Source organism: Borostomias antarcticus (assembly GCF_949987555.1).
Source record: "Borostomias antarcticus genome assembly, chromosome: 7".
Lineage (NCBI taxonomy): Eukaryota > Metazoa > Chordata > Actinopteri > Stomiiformes > Stomiidae > Borostomias > Borostomias antarcticus.
The window spans coordinates 4,489,061-4,509,044 of NC_140240.1; the positions used below are offsets into that span (position 1 = coordinate 4,489,061).

The 19,984-nt window shown below is 45.4% G+C and overlaps 1 protein-coding gene across 1 annotated transcript in view; it reads right to left on the minus strand.

The window, feature by feature from the left end:
- Nucleotides 1-19,984, minus strand: part of cdh4 (cadherin 4, type 1, R-cadherin (retinal)) — a gene marked incomplete at both ends in the record, with an annotated part of 180,779 nt that overhangs the window by 31,260 nt on the left and 129,535 nt on the right. Inside the window, 2 exons of the mRNA XM_084440981.1 lie at nucleotides 1,714-1,858; nucleotides 7,043-7,198. Of these exons, the coding sequence (XP_084297107.1) occupies nucleotides 1,714-1,858; nucleotides 7,043-7,198 (301 nt within the window). The remainder of the gene's footprint in view (nucleotides 1-1,713; nucleotides 1,859-7,042; nucleotides 7,199-19,984) is intronic.

A 19,984-nucleotide genomic window follows, 5' to 3' on the forward strand; every position in this document is an offset into this window, starting at 1 on the left:
TGGGCGTGGAACTGTGGCAGTGAATAGCAAACAAGTTATTTTAAACTGAGCCTCTCTGATAGATTGATTTGATGCACACTGTTGCACCTGGTGACAGTGATAAGGCCAATTCCCCGTGGGTCTCCCTCTGTGAGCTCTTTCATACCGGCATGTAGATTGAAGATGTCCTGTAAATACCACAGAGGCACTTTGATATCTGGGTCTTGAAGATACAGATCACGGCCCTGTCAGAGCTTATCACAGAACCCTGTCTCACAACACAGGCTGACAAAACAGTTTGTCAGATGATGCAAATGGTCTTATGGGAGGACTATTCTCCCCGCCATTACAGAGACTGCACGTTCATTAGAACCAGTGGGGAAATCTTCAAGTTCTTAACAGAAAAACAAAAGAGCCAATATAATTTACAGCAGTAATGCTCTATTCTCTCTAATTGCACTCAACCTCCTGTCCTTATTCTGAGCAGCCAATTAGGCACCACCATGCAGCACCTTCCCACTGTGTAGATATAATCATATCCAGCAACAGCAGAGAGGAAAGAAAAACAAAAAAAACCTGTGGTTTGTGCAAACATTCTTGACAGCAATTATTAACGATTCAAGCTAATTAGCTTCTTGATCCATATTTTCTCAAACACAACAGCGTTCTTAACCTCAACACACACTTTGTCCTTGTGTTTCCCAGACTGTACAGTATATATTATTATTTTTATTTATTTATAAATCACCATCAGTGACTGAGGGGAAGGAAGCCCCTCCTGAGATATGTCTTGGTGCCCTAGCTAATTGGGTGCTTGGCTCTGGTAAGGACACATCACACACACACACACACACACACACACACACACACACACGCACACACACGCACGCACACACACACGCACACACACACAGGCACACACACACACACACACACACACACACACACACACACACACACACACACACACACACACACACAGACAGGCACACACACACACACTTTCCCTTCACGTACATTGTTTAATGACTCATTGTTTAAACAAGCGTTCCTCCAACCATGACATGAGTGCAAGTTTCCAATTCTCGTTTCATCTCTTGCCTTTAAACTGACCACAGCTCCATTCCCTAAGCACTTGTTCTGTTCAAATCTATGGAATCGGATTGTCTGATTACGTACATTTACGACAGTAAAGAAGCCTACACCTAATTTTATACAATTGGCTAATCTAAACTGCTATGAAACCATCTTCATCCGCTTATCCGGGGTCGGGTCGCGGAGGCAGCAGTTCCAGCAGTGGGCCCCTGACATCCCTTTCCCTGGCAAAATCAACCAGTTCTGCCTGGGGAATCTTTAGCCGCTCCCAGGCCAGTGCGGAGAAGTAATCCCACCACCTAGTCCTGGGTCTACCCCGCGGCCTCCTCCCAGCTGGACACGCCTGGAACATCTCCCTAGGGAGGCGCCCAGGAGGCATCCTCACTAGATGCCCGAACCACCTCAACTGGCTCCTTTCTACTCCGAGTCTCTCCCGGATGACTGAACTTCTCACCCAATCTCTCAGGGAGACCCCAGCCACCCTCCAGAGAAAACTCATTTCGGCCGCTTGTATCCGTGATCTCGTTCTTTCGGTCATGACCCACTGCTATGAAACAACAACTACAAAGAATTATGGAGTTGGTCAGATTGCACAAAATCACGTTCCTAGTCGTACAGTGGTGGCTAAATTGCTCTCACCTGGTTTTGAACCCTCAGCCACAGAGCCATTGTACACCTGGTTCTGGAACTCGGGTCTGTTGTCGTTCATGTCGATGACGTAGATGTAAAGGTCTATGGGGTTCTCCACCTGGTTCCCATTCATGTCTACAGCATGGGCTCGGAGCTGAAAACACACACACGCAGACACGCACACGCATGCACATGCGCGCACACACACGTACACACACACACGCACACACACATACACACACACACCAGAATTAGAATGCATGCCTGGAGTCTGAAAGTCACAAGTCGTCAAAAGTCATTCTTGTCTGAGCAATATTTGATCTGAACACTGCAGGACTCATATTTCATAAATCATAAAACGCATAGAGCTTGGTGTCAAAACAAACTGGACTTTGTTCATCAGAAAGACCACACCATGCCTTCCTTTGGTGAAAGATGAATGGCCTGGTGGAGTTGTTGCCAGAACTAAGAGGAGAGATATTGCAGTATGATGATGTGTCCAATATCAGAAATATGCACAGAGGGGAGAGATGAAGAGAGAGAGAGAGAGAGAGAGAAAGAGAGAGAGAGGGCAAGAGTGACAACAGCATCTACACATGTCCATGACTAAATCGCCATTCCTGCTGTGAAATACCCACATCTGCAGTCAAAACGTTCTAAAGAAATATGACAACATGGCATCACGCCATATGTATGAGAAACTGAGTGACACGGGACACATTCACTGACTCCGCTTCTATTGAATGGAACTGCCTAATCTCTGTAGGAACATTTCCAGAGCCTATGCTGAGAGATTGCGATAGGAAGCTGTTTCTGACATACAGTAGTCCACAATGTACAGTATTATAATATAGTGGAGCGCCAACATCTACAGCAACAACGTTCACACCTGCCCTCGTGGAGTAATCATGTTAACTTTATGTCTGCCAGTGTGGTGTGAAAATACACACGCATGCACAAATGCACACAGAAGACTTTAGCTCTCAGCTATTATATGATATGATATGATATGATATGATATTATGCTATTAATGTACTATTTCTCTCTCTCTCTCTCTCTCTCTCTCTCTCTCTCTCTCTCTCTCTATATATATATATATATATATATATATACACACAGCGCTCTGAAATACTTGAATTTGATTGGACAATTGACACATTCTACAGTCAATTATTTCTCAACAACTGACGGAACAATATTGGCGGCTGCTAGGGGCAACACTGTGACAGAAAAAGTGAAATGTTAGCCTACTAGCTCTTATAGGGACAAAAGAGGCCAGATCAATTCGGCTGTCAACTTTCATGTCTCCAACTCACATTTAGCTTGTCAAATTAAGAATGAATGGAAATGCGCAATTTAATTTTAACAAGTGACATACAGTATACAGAAGGCTATATTTATATACAATGTTGCAATGTTGCTACACAGCCAAGCAGAAGCGTTGCTAGCTAGGGACGAGGTTTCATCCGTATAATACACAAGTATAGATGGTTAGCTGGTTAGATCGCGGTCGGCCACAAGGGAGACCCAGGTTCAAATCCACCCCTGGACAATAAAAATACACAATGCAGACAAGTTCAAATTAGTCACACTGATCATCCCTTTCCATGCAATCAACACAAACTTGTGCAAGTACATTGTACATATTCTGCAATATGTTACTAAGTAAAACATGACAATTCACTCAGAAAGTAAGCCGGAACTGAAGGAAGCCTTTTTGTTTCCATGGTATTACCAGGCTCTTACCATGTACCTTGTAATATATTATTATTTCCATACCAACCTAAAACGGTCACAACTACATGGTACTTAGTTGAGTTGATGGGTAATAGTGGAGGTTTTTCTTAGTATTTCAGCTGTAGCTCCTATGTATTTACTTACTTATTACCAGTGGTAATTACCCAATAGTACAATTTATCATACATTTACCAGGTAAATACCTAGTAATTACTCAGTCATTTTGCTGTAGTTGCTCTGTATTTACCTACTTAGTACCTATGGTAATTACCCAACAATAACTACAAATGACCATATATTTACCAGGCAAATACTTAGTATTTAGGGGACTGTAAAAGTAAGGGTTACCACAAATACAACCTTCATAATAATACATATAGCCAGCACAGCAGTACATATACATGCTGATGCACAACTCACTTCAGAGACTAAATATTTCCCTAGATGATGAGTTGCCATAGTCCAGCGCAAAACACACAGAGAAAGAAACACCAACAAACAAACAATTAAAATCTGTTGTCTCAGCTGTGAGCTCTCCATGCTGAGAGATCTGGGTGAGTGTGCGTGTGTATGTGCACGTGTGTGTGTGTGTGTGTGTGTGTGTGTTGGGGGTGTGAGTGACGGAGCCATTGGAAATGCGATCTGCCTGGAGGAGTTTATGAGCAGTGTGTGGACTGCTAATGTGTGTACTGAGCTGCCATTAGCATGCAGGAGGGTGGGCCTTAACAACGCACCGCCGACCGCCAAGAAGATACCGCCGCTGCCAAGACAACCACTTTCAACACACTGATGGAGTCTGCATGTTGTCTCCCAGGCACACCCTGTCAACCACTCTATCCACCCCCCCCCCCTAACACACACACATGTGCACACACAACACACACAAACTTCAGCTACTCTTCCCACAGAGTTTTTCTCTTTCTCTTCCGCAAGTCTAATACAACGCTAACCTGCTGGCTGACTAAAGCACCAGGATTGGATTCTGGAGCGGCAGTTGAGGTCTAGTCACCTGCATAGACGGCCTTTGCTATGTTTCACCCGTTTCAACTGAAACGGGCCCCGCCCTCGCTAGGGCCCCCGAGTATAATTCGATAGTCACCCCTTTCCTCTTACTAAGAACATGACTGGCGGTGTCAAAAATATGAACTAGTAAATTCTCAAACTAAAGCAAATACACATAATTAAAAATAATCTCTATAAGCAATTATTTGGGGTTAAATAATCCTACCAGGCCAAAATTTCGGAAATAGTCAGACTAGTCTATAAGCAAAGAAAACAGTCTAAATTGAGCACAATTTAATCTATAAGGTTAAAACGTTTTTTGTTGTTGTTTGTTTTTTTTACAGTAGATCCGACAGGTCTAGTTCAATAATTCGTTTGAGTATTTTGAATAGGCCTATCTGTTTTTTATTTCGATCGGCCGCATAGCCTACACTTGTGAATGCGTGTAGCCAATGGCCTGGCGACTTGCGAAGTTGAATAAACACATTTCAAACATCAAAAACATCTTGTGTGATCTGAATTACAGTTCCGAAGAACACAACTTCAATTCTCCAGCCATGTGACCAGGGGATCATCAGAACAGCTAAAGCTTAGCAAGGAGATGGCGTGCACTGTATTGCATCAGACTGTATTTATTTTTGTGTGGACCGACCGACCGAACGAGCTGGATACAGGTGAGGCACAGTCTTTTTCAACAAAAAATAATTTGCCGATCTAGCGGTCAGGGACATTGACAAACGTCGTGATAGGGGCATCAGTGGATTTGACTCGACCCACAGAATCCAACAAGCCCAAACATGACATGTTTTGAGTTGAATTCGGTTATAATAATCATCCGCTTTAGTGATCAATTTGACCCGGCCGGACGTGATCACTATAAGTGGATTCCACTGTAATAAAAAAGCATTCCTGATGCGAGGTGCAGGGGCAGTAGTCCTGACATCTACCAGGCCCAGCAGGACTGACAGACACATCCAGAAATAAATGGACCAGGCGGAACACACTACAGCTACATGAGCCAGGGGAGACCGAGATGAATGCTGCAAAGGGTGAGTGTTTGTTTGTGTGTGTGTGTGTGTGCGTGTGTGTGTCTGTGGGTGTGTCTGTCTGTGTGTTTATATTCCACGGGACTGACATGTAGAATCATACATAGTAGTATAAACCGTCGATCTATTCTTGAATGCGACTATTACCCCCACTATCAATATTACAGTATACTCTTTACGCTCCACAAACACATAAGAGACCTACAGGGGAGTCAGCAGTGAGTCTCTGGCTCTGCCTGGAGTCTGTGAAAGCTGGAGGGAAGGGGGTCTCATGGACAGATGTGAGCTAGCTGTTAAGATGTCAGGCTAAGCGCACAGCTGTAGAGTTCACGGGGAACGTGTTGCAGAGCGCTGGGGGCAGAGCAGGCAGCCGTAGACAGACGGAGAGAGGAAGACTCCTGGTGTGATGTGATTCCCTTGTGGTGTAAACATACAGCACAGCGCCTGCTCATTAGCTCTGACGACCAGACTACATGAGTCAACAACTCTCCCAACTCTGTCACTCTCTCTCTCTCCACCTCCTTTGTTTTGCTATCCTTCTCCCTTCCTCTCTCTCTCTCTCTCTCTGTCTCTCTCTCTCTCTCTGCTGGAAAAGCTCCATCTAATTGACAGCTATGGTGGCAGTGGAAATCTGAGCATTGTCAAGACAGTCTTTCTGTCATTTCTGGTTTTGGCATTACTCCGAGAGGATATTCTGCCAAGGACATGCTTGTCCAGAGACAATAATGCTCCCTCCGAGTGACATCCGAAGTACAGTAGCAGCAGTAGAGTTGCCATATCTCAGTCAAGAACCTCTATCCTATAGATGCAGGCTATCACACGCCACACTGATTTGATTTGTGTCCAGATGGAGGATCTGTAGGCTGGGAAAATGCCTTGTAAAACCCTTGAGTTTCTGATGGCCAAATGGTAATCAATGGTGTTATCCTCCCCTGGCTCACAAGGGCCAAGTACAAAGTTCTGTATGTGCAACATGGCAATAATATACTTATGTTTGGTCTTTATCTGAGGACATTATTTGAAAATAATATTTGTATTGATGGATTCAAGGTATCTGTGTTTTTTTGACATGCTGTGTGGTTTCTTGCTGATTTCACACCTCATTGTGTGAAACCTCTCCCTGCATTGATTGCTACTCAAGCTGGCAAGTGGAGCAGCTGTGAGGGAACAGAACAAGCTGAACTCCAAATGCGAGACATGTAGTGTTGCTGAAACTGTCTTAAATGACGGTAAACCGATAAAACAGACAGATGGAGAGGCAGAAAAGTAGAGTAGAAAGGCAGAGACAGCCAGCCAGCCAACCAGCCAGCCAGCCAGACAGACAGCCAGCCAGACAGACAGACAGACAGACAGACAGACAGACAGACAAAGGGACAGGCAGACAGGCAGACAGACAGACAGACAGACAGACAGACAAAGGGACAGGCAGACAGACAGACAGACAGACAGACAGACAGACAGACAGACAGACAGACAGACAGACAGACAGACAGACAGACAGACAGACAGAGGGACAGGCAGACAGACAGACCATTGGGAGGGCTGTTCTTACATGATAGGAGGCCCTCTCCTCTCTGTCCAGTGGTTTGGTGACATACATTTTGCCATGGACAGGGTCAATGTTGTAGATGTCACTGGGAGGCTGGTCTGCCCCAGCTCCTGTGATGCTGTACCGGATCCCAATGTCCTGGTCCTGGTCTGAACGGATCTGAGAAAGAGAGCGAGAGAGAGAAAGAGAGAGAGAGAGAGAGAGAGAGTGAGAGAGAGAGAGAGAGAGAGAGAGAGAAACCAAATTAAACCAACCAAACAGACCATATTTTTACCCTCAGCACCCTAATTGACAACCAAATGAACAAAAATAAAAGCTAATTATTCTCCTGCTTTGTTGATTTCAACTCAATCAACTGTACAACCTATTTAAACATGGTGGTGGAGGAAAAAACACAATGTTAACTAACAAATGTGCTGTTAAAGGTACATCATAGCAATCAGAGATCAGTCGAGATTAGTCAAAATTGACCCATTTATTTTGCATGCAGCAAATACAGCATATGGAATTTTGGGGGTGTGCTCTGTTTGGGGGGCCCCCTGCCTTCCACTACGTAGTGGAAGCTTGGCCCAGACTGCCGGAAGAGGGAACGGCATCAATTTAGCCCCCTGCCTCTATGACGATCAGAGTGGGCTGCGATCGGGTAGTCGCTCTGAGGTAACTCAGCCCACTAAGACCGCCAAAGAGAGCCACAGGGGGACTGCTGTACATTATAGTCCCTGGCCTCCACGGGCCGGGTCCAAAGGAGTACAGCCTAAAGCCTCTGCCTCCATGGCAACCGGAGGGACCGCTGGATGGCCCTTCGGAGATGTTTTGGCCCACGATCACCATGGAGAGCCACAGAGACTAAGCAAGTCGAGTTCCCCGGTTTCCACTAGTCGACACATAGTGGAATACCAGAAGAATGCAGTAAATACCCCCGGAGCAGAGAGCAACGATGACAACAGAGATTACATCGACAACAACACAGGTGGAGCAGGGGAGGAGGTGGGGCGAGCACGCAGATAGCAAGCGATTGCAGCAGTAATGGCATGAGCGAACAATAACTTGTTTTGACAGCTTAAATACATGTACTCTAACGTACATGTATTCAATGCTAAGACAGCTGACAGTCAGCTGGTAGGTTGCGTCATTACAGGGTGTTACTGATTAAGCCGCTGCCGACTAGCCTGGCGTTGAAGTCGGAGACTTAATTTTTGAGTTTGTGTGTTGAAGAAACAATTAAAACATTAAATATATCAGTTTTGGAGAAACTGGAATCTTAAAAATTTCAGTAAATTTTCACTCGGGTTAAAAATGTCCCCATTCGTTTTTCCCTTTCTACATGTCACACTTAAGTGTGAGAAACACGCCCCCACTCCCCTACACCCGCCCCCAACAGAAATCTGTCTGGCTCACGCACCTGCTGTCTTTGCGCCATTTCACCATCTATCGAATGCGCTGAAACTTTTCTCCTAATCTTGAGAATAATTGATTAATTGCAGTCTCAATGATGACCACCTCTAATTTTAATATATTTTGTACATATACGTTTTATAACCATTTGTGGTTGTCATACAAATTGGGAAGTTTTTACCATGATCTCCGTCTCTGATTAGTAGCGAACCTAGCTAATATAAGATAAACAAACCATAACAGCTGTAATTGGCAACAGTTTTTAGAGTTGCTAGACACAGGGCCTAAAGTATTTCAAAATGATGTAATAACAACACTTATGGACATATTCACTTTGATTTTTACCAAGAAATAAGACAACTGGCATGTGTCATGTTCAACCACTTCCTTTAAGATTGGTAAAAAACACACTTCTTGAGACCAACCCACTTCAACATATACATCAATGAATTGACGAAACAATTAGAACAGTCTGCAGCACCTGGCATCCCCCTAGTACATGGTAAATGGTTAATGGATCTAGTAGACACAGAAGTCAAATAGCTTGTTTGCAGGCAATCTAGTGCTGCTGTCAGTGTCACCAGCGGGCTGCAACAGCACATTGGTCTTCTGCACAAATTCTCCCAGACCTGGGCCTTTACAGTGAATCTTACCAAGACAAAGTTTATGATATTCCAAAAATTACCCAGCCTCTAGCACAACAAATATAAATTCTTTCTAGATATGATCAGCCTAGAACATACACACAGCTATACCTACCTCGGTCTAAACATCAGCACCACAGGTAACTTCGAATATGCTATGAATAACTTAAGAGACGAGCAAGAAGGGCTTTCTACACCATCAAAATGAACATCAAGTTGGATACCCCGATTCTAATTCTCTGTTATAGAACCATGGTTGCGAGGTCTGGGGTCCAATTGCCAATCAAGATTTTACAAAACAGGACAAACACCAAATTGAGACTCTGCATGCAGAGTTCTGCAAATCCATTCTCTGTATCCAACGAAAAACACCAAACTATGCATGCAGAGGAGAATTGGGTATGATACACACTAAGTATCAAAATTCAAAAGAGAGCATTTACAATTTAGAATCACCTACAGTAATGGAAAGTGACGCAGGCACACTCCATAATACAGCTGTTGCCCACAGCGGACTGTAGAGAGATGCCCCCTCAACCAGCCTTTCTGGGACACAAGCAAAGCCACCAAACAGAAACCCCACTAGACTATTAAAGAAGAAGAAGAAGAATTAAAAGAAAACAAAATGAAAACTATGTGACGCTTATCTGACCAAAAAACAGAGCAAATTGGAATGCTAATAGGCCCTAAACAGAGAATATATTGGCAGAATACCTGAGCACTAAAGAAGTCCCTGACTGTACAGACTCGGCGAGCACAGCCTCACCAACAAGAGAGGCCGCCACAGGCCAACCAGGCTCCCTAGAGAAAACAGACTGCACACCACTGCACACAAAAAGAGGTGGAAACCAAGCTACACATCCGGCAACAGTACCAAGACAACAGAGATACATACTTCCCACATTACATTATATAACACACAAAACGATTTTGAGAACATGACTAATGACAAAAAAATGGGTGAAATACAGCAATGCCCAAACACAGCAGCAAGATTTGTGAGCATCTGTGACAGGAAAAGGACACCACCAGGAAGTACAGTAGAGCGGATGGCTGGGGATCACAAGGTCCCCGGTTTGATCCCAGCTCCTGACATTGTGCCGAAGTGTCCTTGAGCAAGACACTGAACCTCTAATTTGCTCACGTGTGGCACGGTGGCGTAGTACCTAGTACTGTCGCCTCACAGCAAGAAGGTCTCTGGGCCTTTCTGTGCAGAGTTTGGATGTTCTCCCCGTGTTCGTAAGGGTTTTCTCCCCAAATAACCCAATACGAAAAACATGCAGAACAGATGCTCTTCAGTCCTGTCCCTGACCAAGACCTGGACTGAGCATAAAGACTTGGTCCCTGGGCAACATTAATGATGGCTGGCTACTGCTCCTGGCTGCCCCTGGAGGAGGACTGCTTGGATGGGAGAAATGCAGGGAACAATTTCCACAGTGACCCCCCCAAAATTGCATGTACTGTATGTGTGTTGTGCGCCGTGACACTGTTCACTGTGTGCAATGATGTGTGTCACTGTATGGCCAATTAAAGACCCCCCCCCCTCCCCTCAGGTCATGTAGTTAATTGAATTTAATTGTAAAAACTGTCAATCTGCATCGCATTGTTCTCTGTACATAGACACACTTTACATACAAACAGAGAGGTTACTATTTAAATACATTTGTGTTTAAATACATTTGTTTTACATTTGTAAATATGACACTTAGCCTACTCATTCACTTACTTAAATTACTTATTTGTACTGTAATTACATATTGTTAAATTTTTTGTGCTTTTTGTTTTGGCAGTGTAAATGTATGTTTTCCATGCCAGTAAATAGATTTGAGTTGAATTGAATGGAGAGAGAGAAAGAGAGAGAGAGAGAGAGAGAGAGAGATGGGATTATTTAATTATTACTCATTAATATGAGTAACACAGCCCATTGCATTTCATTTGACCGAATGTTGGCATGTTTCTGCTGGAAATCAGATACATGCCACACAGCTGAATGGGAGACGGCGTTAGACAGCTGCACTTCCAGTAGACTAAGAAAGCCAAGGTGGTGACCCCAGATCACAACAGTGAGGATCTTGACATCCTGATGGGGGTTTGCAAGGGGACACCCTCCCCAACGTCCTCTTCATTATAGTCCTGGACTGCGCACTCAGGCAGGCCATCAGTGGACGGACGCAGGAACTTAGCCTCACTATTACACCTCTATTATCTGTACACCAAGTCTAGATGACTCCTTGTGGTAATCCTAACCAGAAGCGTCATGCCTATAGAATTTGAGGGGGCACATGCCCCCTCAGATTTGGGGGTGTTTTTTATTGTTTTTTTTACATTTCTGTTATTGTTTGTTTACCATTACATTTTACAATGGGGAGCTATGATTATTTTCTCTACTGAGCTGAATGTATTATTTTAATTATGTCATAGACCACCTCGAAAAGCCACCATAACCTCTTTCAAAAAGCCAAACACCCTCTTTCCCGGTGGATTTGGTTTCTTCCAAATTAACACCGGACCTGGAAGCCACCCCCCCTCGCCTCGTCTCAGATAAACACGTTTTCATGGTCTGCTTGCATAGATTAAGGTTGTCCTTAACTGATGAACAGGTCCTCAAATATTAGGATATTCAGTATATCAGATTCAATATACTTCATACTTCAGTTTAGCCTACAGTATATCATTCAGACCAATGCCAAGTGAGTAAAAAAAAGTAGATTTGTTTTCCCTTACTTTTATTTTGAAAGTCCTTGAAAGAATGCTACCGGAAAGTTTAATTTCACACCGCTTGAGTGGCAACTGGTAGTGTGCTGTGTCCTGATTTTAAACAGCAAAAATGGACAAAAAAACACGAACATTTTGCGTACGCCATGCGCGCTCACAACGCCTCACACGCACGCTGTGCGCTCGTTCTTCACTACCGCGTGCCCCCTCGTTTTTTTGGGTTGCATGATGCCCCTGATCCTAACGGACCTAGACTATGAGGATGAGCCTGCTATCTGACTGTGTGGAGCAGGCACAGGAGCTCTTGACCATAGTGTCTCCAGGCACCAGAGTGTGCCAAAGTTGGTCTGAGGCTTAACGTCAAGAAAATCACCTAAATCATGTAAAACGTGCTCCCGGACCATCCACCTCTAATGACAACAGAAGGCACTGCTCTGAAAGAAGTCAATGACTTCAAATACCTGTGCACATGGGTCAACTCGTCGGAGAAAGTAGTTTAAGTGTGGAAGGTGTTTGCATGGAAAGCTCTGAACGCCATGACCAGTGTGTGGAACTCCAACCTCCCCCAGCAAATCAAGCTCAGCTTCTTCTATGCGACTGTATCCTCTCCTATATGGCTGTGAATGCTGGACCCTGAAGCCCACCCTGTAGAAGTCCCTAGATGGGTGCTACTGCTACACCAGAATGCTGCGTTCAGTACTTAACATCAACCAGAACGAGCATGTTACCAACAAGCATCTGTATGGAGGGGGGGGGGGGGTCACCAAGGGTGATAGAAAATAGCAGCCAGGAGAATGAGGCTGGCCGGTCACTGACAAAGACACCAGGAGCTGCCAGCCAACAAACTGGTGCTGTGGGAGTCGACACAGCGGCGTCTGTGTGGCTCAGGAGGTAGAGTGGGTCATCCAGTGATCGTAGGATCGGCGGTTCGAATCCCGGCTCCTCCTGACGACGTGTCGAAGTGTCCTTGGGCAAGACACTGAATCCCAAACTGCTCCCAGGTTAGCACCTTGCATGGCAGCTGCCGCCATTGGTGTGTGAATGTGTGTGTGAGTGGGTGAATGAGAGGCCTTCATTTTTAAGTGCTTTGGATAAAAGCGCTATATAAGTCCAGTCCGTTTACCGTTTACACACAGGCATTGATATTGAAGGAGTCCCGCACCCGTGTATGTGGGTGGAAAGTACTGGGGAGCTAGCTGCCAGACGGGATTGGGATGACTGGCGGCGCAGATGGAGGACTCGTCCGAGGACGACCTAGAAGGTACCAATAGAGATGAGAGGGCAAAAGACTAAGTTGCAGCTGAAGTGGCAGGTTTGCACAGATGTCAGTCTGTCTCAAATAGTGGTTGAGACATAGCAGGTGGTATAGAGTATTGATGTATGTAAAACTAAAATGAAATAAATGCTTCTAAGGTTAATCGTTTTATCTGAAAAACATTTTGTAAAATCTTCTTGGTGTTTACTTTTTTCCTCTATAACTGGGATGTTAGCTCCGGTTTTCTTCCTGCTGGGATTGGACTGTCTCCACGGTTGCCAGTCAGAGGGAGTAATCACACAGTCAAATGGGAAAAGAGAGGACTCTCTTTCTCTCCTGTGCAATTTCCCTGGTCTGCAGAGCTGGAGATCATGCGTGAAAATGAAATGACTTCATCCGTCGACTGGCGACGGTGCTTTTGCATAAAACATTTCTCTGGTTGAACATGATACCCCTCTCTTCATTTTCCTGCATATTCCACCCACGCCCGCGACCTGCCAGGGCAATCTCTCTCTTTTTCAGAGGCGTCGCTCCCGTTTACTCAATCAATTCAAACGGGGGCTCTAATGCCTGATATAGATATGCGTCGTGCACGGCTCCATCTCCCCCGCGTCAGGTACCGTGCGTGGGTGGGAGCAGGGGAGGAACGGTGTTTCATGGTACCTAGCAGCTCTGATCACTGCATAAACTTAGATTATAATCACTGAACCGTGATTATCGTGCCGCCCCTAATCAGATGTATTCTTCAACAGCTTGCGAGCCCATCTCCAATAATAACAATGTATCATCTGTAAAATATGGTGTTTTATGTGGCTCTGTACTATTATACTGTAGCACTGCGCCAGGTCAAGAGGTACAGTATGTGGCAGAAATGATGGCTCAGGCATTCTGTTCACTTGAAATAAAAATCATGTACAGTCTCTCTATTTCCCACAAAACACCGGAATACAATTACAAACCAACCATTCTAGATGTGTACACGCTTCACTTGCCTCCATAGGTCAACATATTTTCTCTGTAGGTACCATGTTTGTGTGTCTGTGTTTGTGTACGTGCGTGTGTTTGTGCGTGTGTGTCTGCATGTGTGTGTGTGTGTGTGTGTGTGTGTGCACGCTTGCATGTGTAGTGAAGTGGTTGACAGGTAGGGGTTCTGCTTCGCGGGTTCCATTGTATGGATCAAAAGGACCACCTCAGTTCAATAATTCAGAAGGCCGTCATGTGAGAAATATGCGTATGAAATTTCCACCTGTCACATATCCACAGGCAGGCAGACGTCTGTGTACGTGTAGTATGTGTAATCTTTTCACGAGAACATCAAAGATGTGCAGTGTGAGGTAAACATATTGGCTGAATAGTCCCGCAAGGCGGAAGAGGCCCTCACATGTCACGCAGCCTCAGCTTTCATGCCTGCTTGAAATTCCACTTTCAGGCCACCTGAGACCCCATGTCACATCTGAAAGCGTCTCTTAATCAAGACTCTTTATATCGATAAATTAAATAAATGAAGAGGCACGGATCCAGGAGTCCTGGGAGTCCTCTGAGTGACGACTGCTCGATTGAGTTGTTTGAATGGAGCACTCACTAATGATGAAAGCGGGTCTCCCTTCCTTCCTTCCTTCCTTCCTTCCTTCCTTCCTTCCTTCCTTCCTTCCTTCCTTCCTTCCTTCCTTCCTTCCTTCCTTCCTTCCTTCCTTCCTTCCTTCCTTCCTTCCTTCCTTCCTTCCTTCCCCCTTCTCCCCCCCTTCTCAGTGACGACTGCTCGATTGAGTTGTTTGAATGGAGCACTAATGATGAAAGCTGGTCTCCCTCCCTCCTTCCCTCCCTCCTTCCCTCCCTCCCTCCCTCCCTTCCTTCCTTCCTTCCTTCCTTCCTTCCTTCCTTCCTTCCTTCCTTCCTTCCTTCCTTCCTTCCTTCCTTCCTTCCTTCCTTCCTTCCTTCCTTCCTTCCTTCCTTCCTTCCTTCCTTCCTTCCTTCCCCCCTCTCTCTCCCTCTCTGCTTGTTAGGGACTGAAATTGGACAAAAAACAGGCATGAATGAAGGATGCACAGGATGGGTTAGGTGTCTGACAGAGCAGACCAGACATCAGATAAGTGATCCATTTGTAAAGCATTCAGAGTGACTTCCTTCATTACTGACAACTGCTGGGGTCCTGAGGGAGAAGCGATCAGCAAGGAGAGCGCGGAACGGAGAGACGGGGAGTGAGATGAGGAATTAGTGTTCTGTTGAACTCTCCAGGGAGAAAGAGGCACACAGAGGATCTCTAAAAGAATACATTTCCATTGATTTAGCCTGGCTGTGTTACTAATTAGCTCACTGTGAAGTATCTCTCCATCCAAATTTCCTGTAATTGATTCAACTGTTTCTGATTGCCCTGTGCATGAATAGTTTGATGTGTTTCTGTATAGTGAATAATCCAATGTTTATTTGATGCTGTTCACAGCGTTTTCATTATCAACTACTATTTCTCCTATATCACTGTCGTCCTTCCAAGGAACGTAAGAAAGACGTGCCAGACTTGTCATCATGACATTGTATTCTACAGTCCCTGTAGCTACTGATGCACGCCGCCAACTACAAGTGGAACCACAATTCCATAGGATTGAATCCATACAAGCCATCCGTGTGACCTGTATCCGATCGTTTCTTATACTGTACCTTCCTTGCGCGTGTCCAGGAAATTCCAGTCACTCAACCAGGAAGTCATTAAAGTGCTGTGTTGCTGCAGGCAACCTCCTATGGGATCATTGTGGGTTACAGTGTGTTACAGGCTAGAGTCACACCATAATGGGAATCTGTGGTTCACACTCTCTGATGGTCTATTTTATGTCTCACACATTTAATGGTTTAAAGCTCAGCTATAACCCCCTTCGTTCCACACAAGTCTCTCACATTTTATGCCGTTTTATGGGCCCGTCGCCAGCTCTCTCTCTCCCAAAGTAGTCGTTCGATCTGGGGAGAGTCAGGTGCAACGTTAGGTATTCCAATAGCCCAATCCATTCAGCAAAGAACATTGGTACTGTATTTACTGTAGCATACCGTTGCCTGAAGTATCATTACAAAATGGACAGAGCTTTGATTACTGTCATTGTTAGCTTCTGATAGAAATGACTAATCGGTTAAACAGTACTATGACAGACTGGGACTAGAATAAAAACATCCATGACACGATTGATTTTGTTTATCAGAATCAAATGTTTTGTTGTTTTTAATACGAAGTGGCTAATTGACTGTGAAGCAGCTTATCCACAGAGCCTCTGAAACAGACGCTCATCTGCCCCAAGACATGAGCAGAGCCGGTGGATGCTGAGCTGTATCCTGAGATGATGTGATGACAGACGGCCCCCGGACTGCCAGCTACTCAGGAGACAAGAGATGACTAAGACTTCTGGGATCTTATCCGTCACGCTTTAGCTGACAGCTGTCACCCCTAATTAAGAGCTCTCAACAAATCTCTGCATGGCTTTAATGGCAATTATATTTGACACCACCAGTCCGTCTCAGTCAGGATATCTCCTACCTTCTGCCTTTCTCTCTCTTACACTCTCTTTCTCTATGCCAATCACACACACACTCGCACACACACACACACACATCACACATGATCTACTGTACGTACAGATTAAGTAGTAACGGCATGACTCAGCAGTGAGCAGAGTTCTGCGGTGCCCCCCTCAGGTTGGAGCCGGTGGGTGGGGGGGCTGCTATACTGCCTACAGGAGTCCATGCATTTCATCCAACCCTTTGACACACACACCTATCTTTTTTGCAACGTGTCCCTTTTCTGTTTATGTCATCTGTTCCCTTTGTTGAACATCAGGGAGATGGCAAACGTTTGTTTAGACTTCCCCTTAAACTCCAGTTTTGTGTGCTTTGATCACTCCTGCTGTGTGCTTGTCTGTTTTCAAAGAGCAGACAGAACGGTTGTCCCCTGGTTTTGATGATAGAGAATTTCAACTGCAACCATGGAGCTTTGCGGGAGTGAGAAGCCAACAAACCGCAACACAATTTGAATTATTCCAGCTCAAATTACTACCAGTATTCAAACATTGCCTCAAGAAAATAACAAACCGTACATGTATGGTAATGATAAGAAAAGAATGTGTCAGTTTAGTGGCACTGTGGGGAAAAAAAACAAACAGTAGGCCCAAGGCTGGTTTTATAAATAGTCGCAGTCAGAGCAGGCCTGAAAAAGAAGGAGCAACGGAGAGCTCAGGTTTCATATCTCTCAAGTGAGAGCCGCTGACAGCCACAGTCGCACACAGTTATCCCTGATGCCGTGAAGAACAGCTGCGTCCGCGGCTCCGCACGCAGGCTACTCCATTATAGATAGGAGGCTGAATGGGAAATGAACAAAGCTCTGTGCTGGGGTACTGAAATATGGATTTTCGTTTCTGCTTCTCTCCCCCATCGTTTTCCGCACACCCCCACTCCCCCTCTGTCACTCTCTCCATCCATCTCTCTCTATTACTTATGTTCTTCCTCTTTCCCTCTTTCTCTCAGTCTGCCCTGTTCTCTCTATCTGGGCAGGTACCACTGAGAAAGCTCCATCGGTGAAGATGAGAGTTACTCTGGAGGAGGTGCTTCTGAGTTGCTATTGACATTGTCATAGAAATTGTAGTTTCACCACTTCCTTTGTAATTCACCACCTCCCTCAACCTTTCACATAGCTGTGCTAACCTAATTCATGACAGGATGACCTCCAGGAGGTCAACACACCTAGACGTTGTCTACTCCAGAATAACCATCCTTTGTCCCATTGTCCCTGCAAGAATTACCGCCTTTTCTCATGTCACGTGTCTGTATTCTCGACCACTGTTGATGATGCCTGCCATTTAATATGACGTGTACAATGGGTTAGCCAATCACATCCTGGAAGCGCCATACCTGTGTAGTGCTTGAATATAAGGCCGCGCAAGACCAGACTGGGACTTCACTTGAATATATACCACTCACGTGCGTTGTCCTGAGGTCCTTGCGCTCGTATGTTTTCTCAATAAACCAGACTTGACCTTTTTGGGCGAATCTTGGCAAATCCTTTTTGACTAGATCAGTTAAAAATCCATTACAACATTCCCACACCAGCCATCCTACTCCACCTGCACTTCCACACATAATCCTACTTTGCACTTCATTGGTGTGCACTTGCTTTTTCTCGGGGCAGGATACTGTATGTGAATCATACACAATTTGAACACAATTATTATTTTTCTCTGTGAAGAGAATTTCGTGAGAAAAAGCGAACATGGTGGAGTTTTGTAGAACAGTTTGTACTCCAGAGGTAATGGCTTTGCATCAATGGGTTTTATTGTCTGAAATCCTTTCAGATCACTTATTTTCTCTGTGTGATCAATTTCCCTCCTCTCTGGGAGTTGTTTAGATGTAGCCTTAGGAAAGAGAGTGAATCCGGTGAAAAGAGAGATAAAAGCAGAAGGAAGAGCAGAGAGAGAAGAGAAACATCTAGAACTCCAGACTCACTTGACATCTCAGTGTTCATGGGGGAGCCTTCATTAGAGACGGTGCTCTCATGAATGACATCAGTATGTGATCACACTGGTTTGGGTCCCGGAAATATTCCACTCAGAGTATGGTCTTAACCATGCACCCATGCCTTTGTGTTAGATCAGTGCATGATGGGGCAAGCAGGGGTGAAAATTAACTTTTTGGCTCACGGTGAGTCACCTGCCAAGGCGACTGTAGATTAAAAAATCTACCGGCCAAGTATATATTTTTTTCAGATAGCCTTCCGAAATCTAGTCGCCAATTGGAAATTGTACCTGCATTTGGCCGGTGGCAGGTGTTAATTTTCAGCCCTGGGGGGAAGCAGACACTGGACTGTACTTACTCTACGTTGTCTAAGAGCCGGCACCGTTATTAGTCGAGACAGATCGTCGTACAGACGAGAGGTGCATTGTTTCACTGGTTCTGACAAATAACACATTGCCTCCTAATACAGCAGCACAAATGGTGCACACACTCAGGCACCCACACACATGCACACGCGCACACACACACACACACACACACACACACACACACACACACACACACACACACACACACACACACACACACACACTCACATAATAATACTGCCTTCTAGTCAGACCATTATCCGAATGGAGGTGCAAAATAAGGAATGGTGCAGAAGGACAAAAGGGGGCAATTAGAGAAAGTTAAAAAACGGACACACACCCAATTACTGCATTAGCTGGGTAATTTAGATGAGAGCTCTGAAAAAGAAAAGACTTGTTGAAATGTATCAGAGCCCCCTCTGTATTAACACTGGAATTAATTCCCTCAAATCCCCACGGAGGACGAATGGAGCAAGAAAAGGCTTTCTATCTGGGGTATAAAACCAGTCACATTCCCTGATCTCCCGTGTGAATGTAGGAGGTAGAGGCCAACATTCCTTTCTTCTCTCCCCATAAAGACAGCGAGCCCTGGAGACAGACAAGTTGTTAAACGGCAGCATTCAGCCCGGTCCCAGCGGTTCCCTAACACAAGGACAATAGGCAACCCAGGGGAGACCTGCATACAAGGAAACACACTATGTATGATTAGAGTGGAGACATGGCGGGCTGCCATAAGGCAGACAGGGGGAGGGGGAGGAGCAGGTTTGCTTTGTGCTGCCGTTGCAGTTTTTCCTCCACACTCAGCCAGCTTCCCTCCATTCCTCAGCCCTGTTCCACTGCCTAGACGTCCGCCACTGCTGTCCCACAGGAGGCCAGCCGAATGCGCCAGCCACGGCAGCACCAGACAGCCCAGCCAATCACCAGCACCCCGAGGCTACGTTAGGGGCCTACTGGCACGCCACGGGGCTACCGCAGCCTGGGCCAATCAAGAGCAGCCCAGGTCTAAAAGGAGCACTGTGTTTGGCCATGGGAGGCGAGAGGCCTGCCAATGAGGGCTCAGGAGTGGCAATGTGGGGCCCGGGGG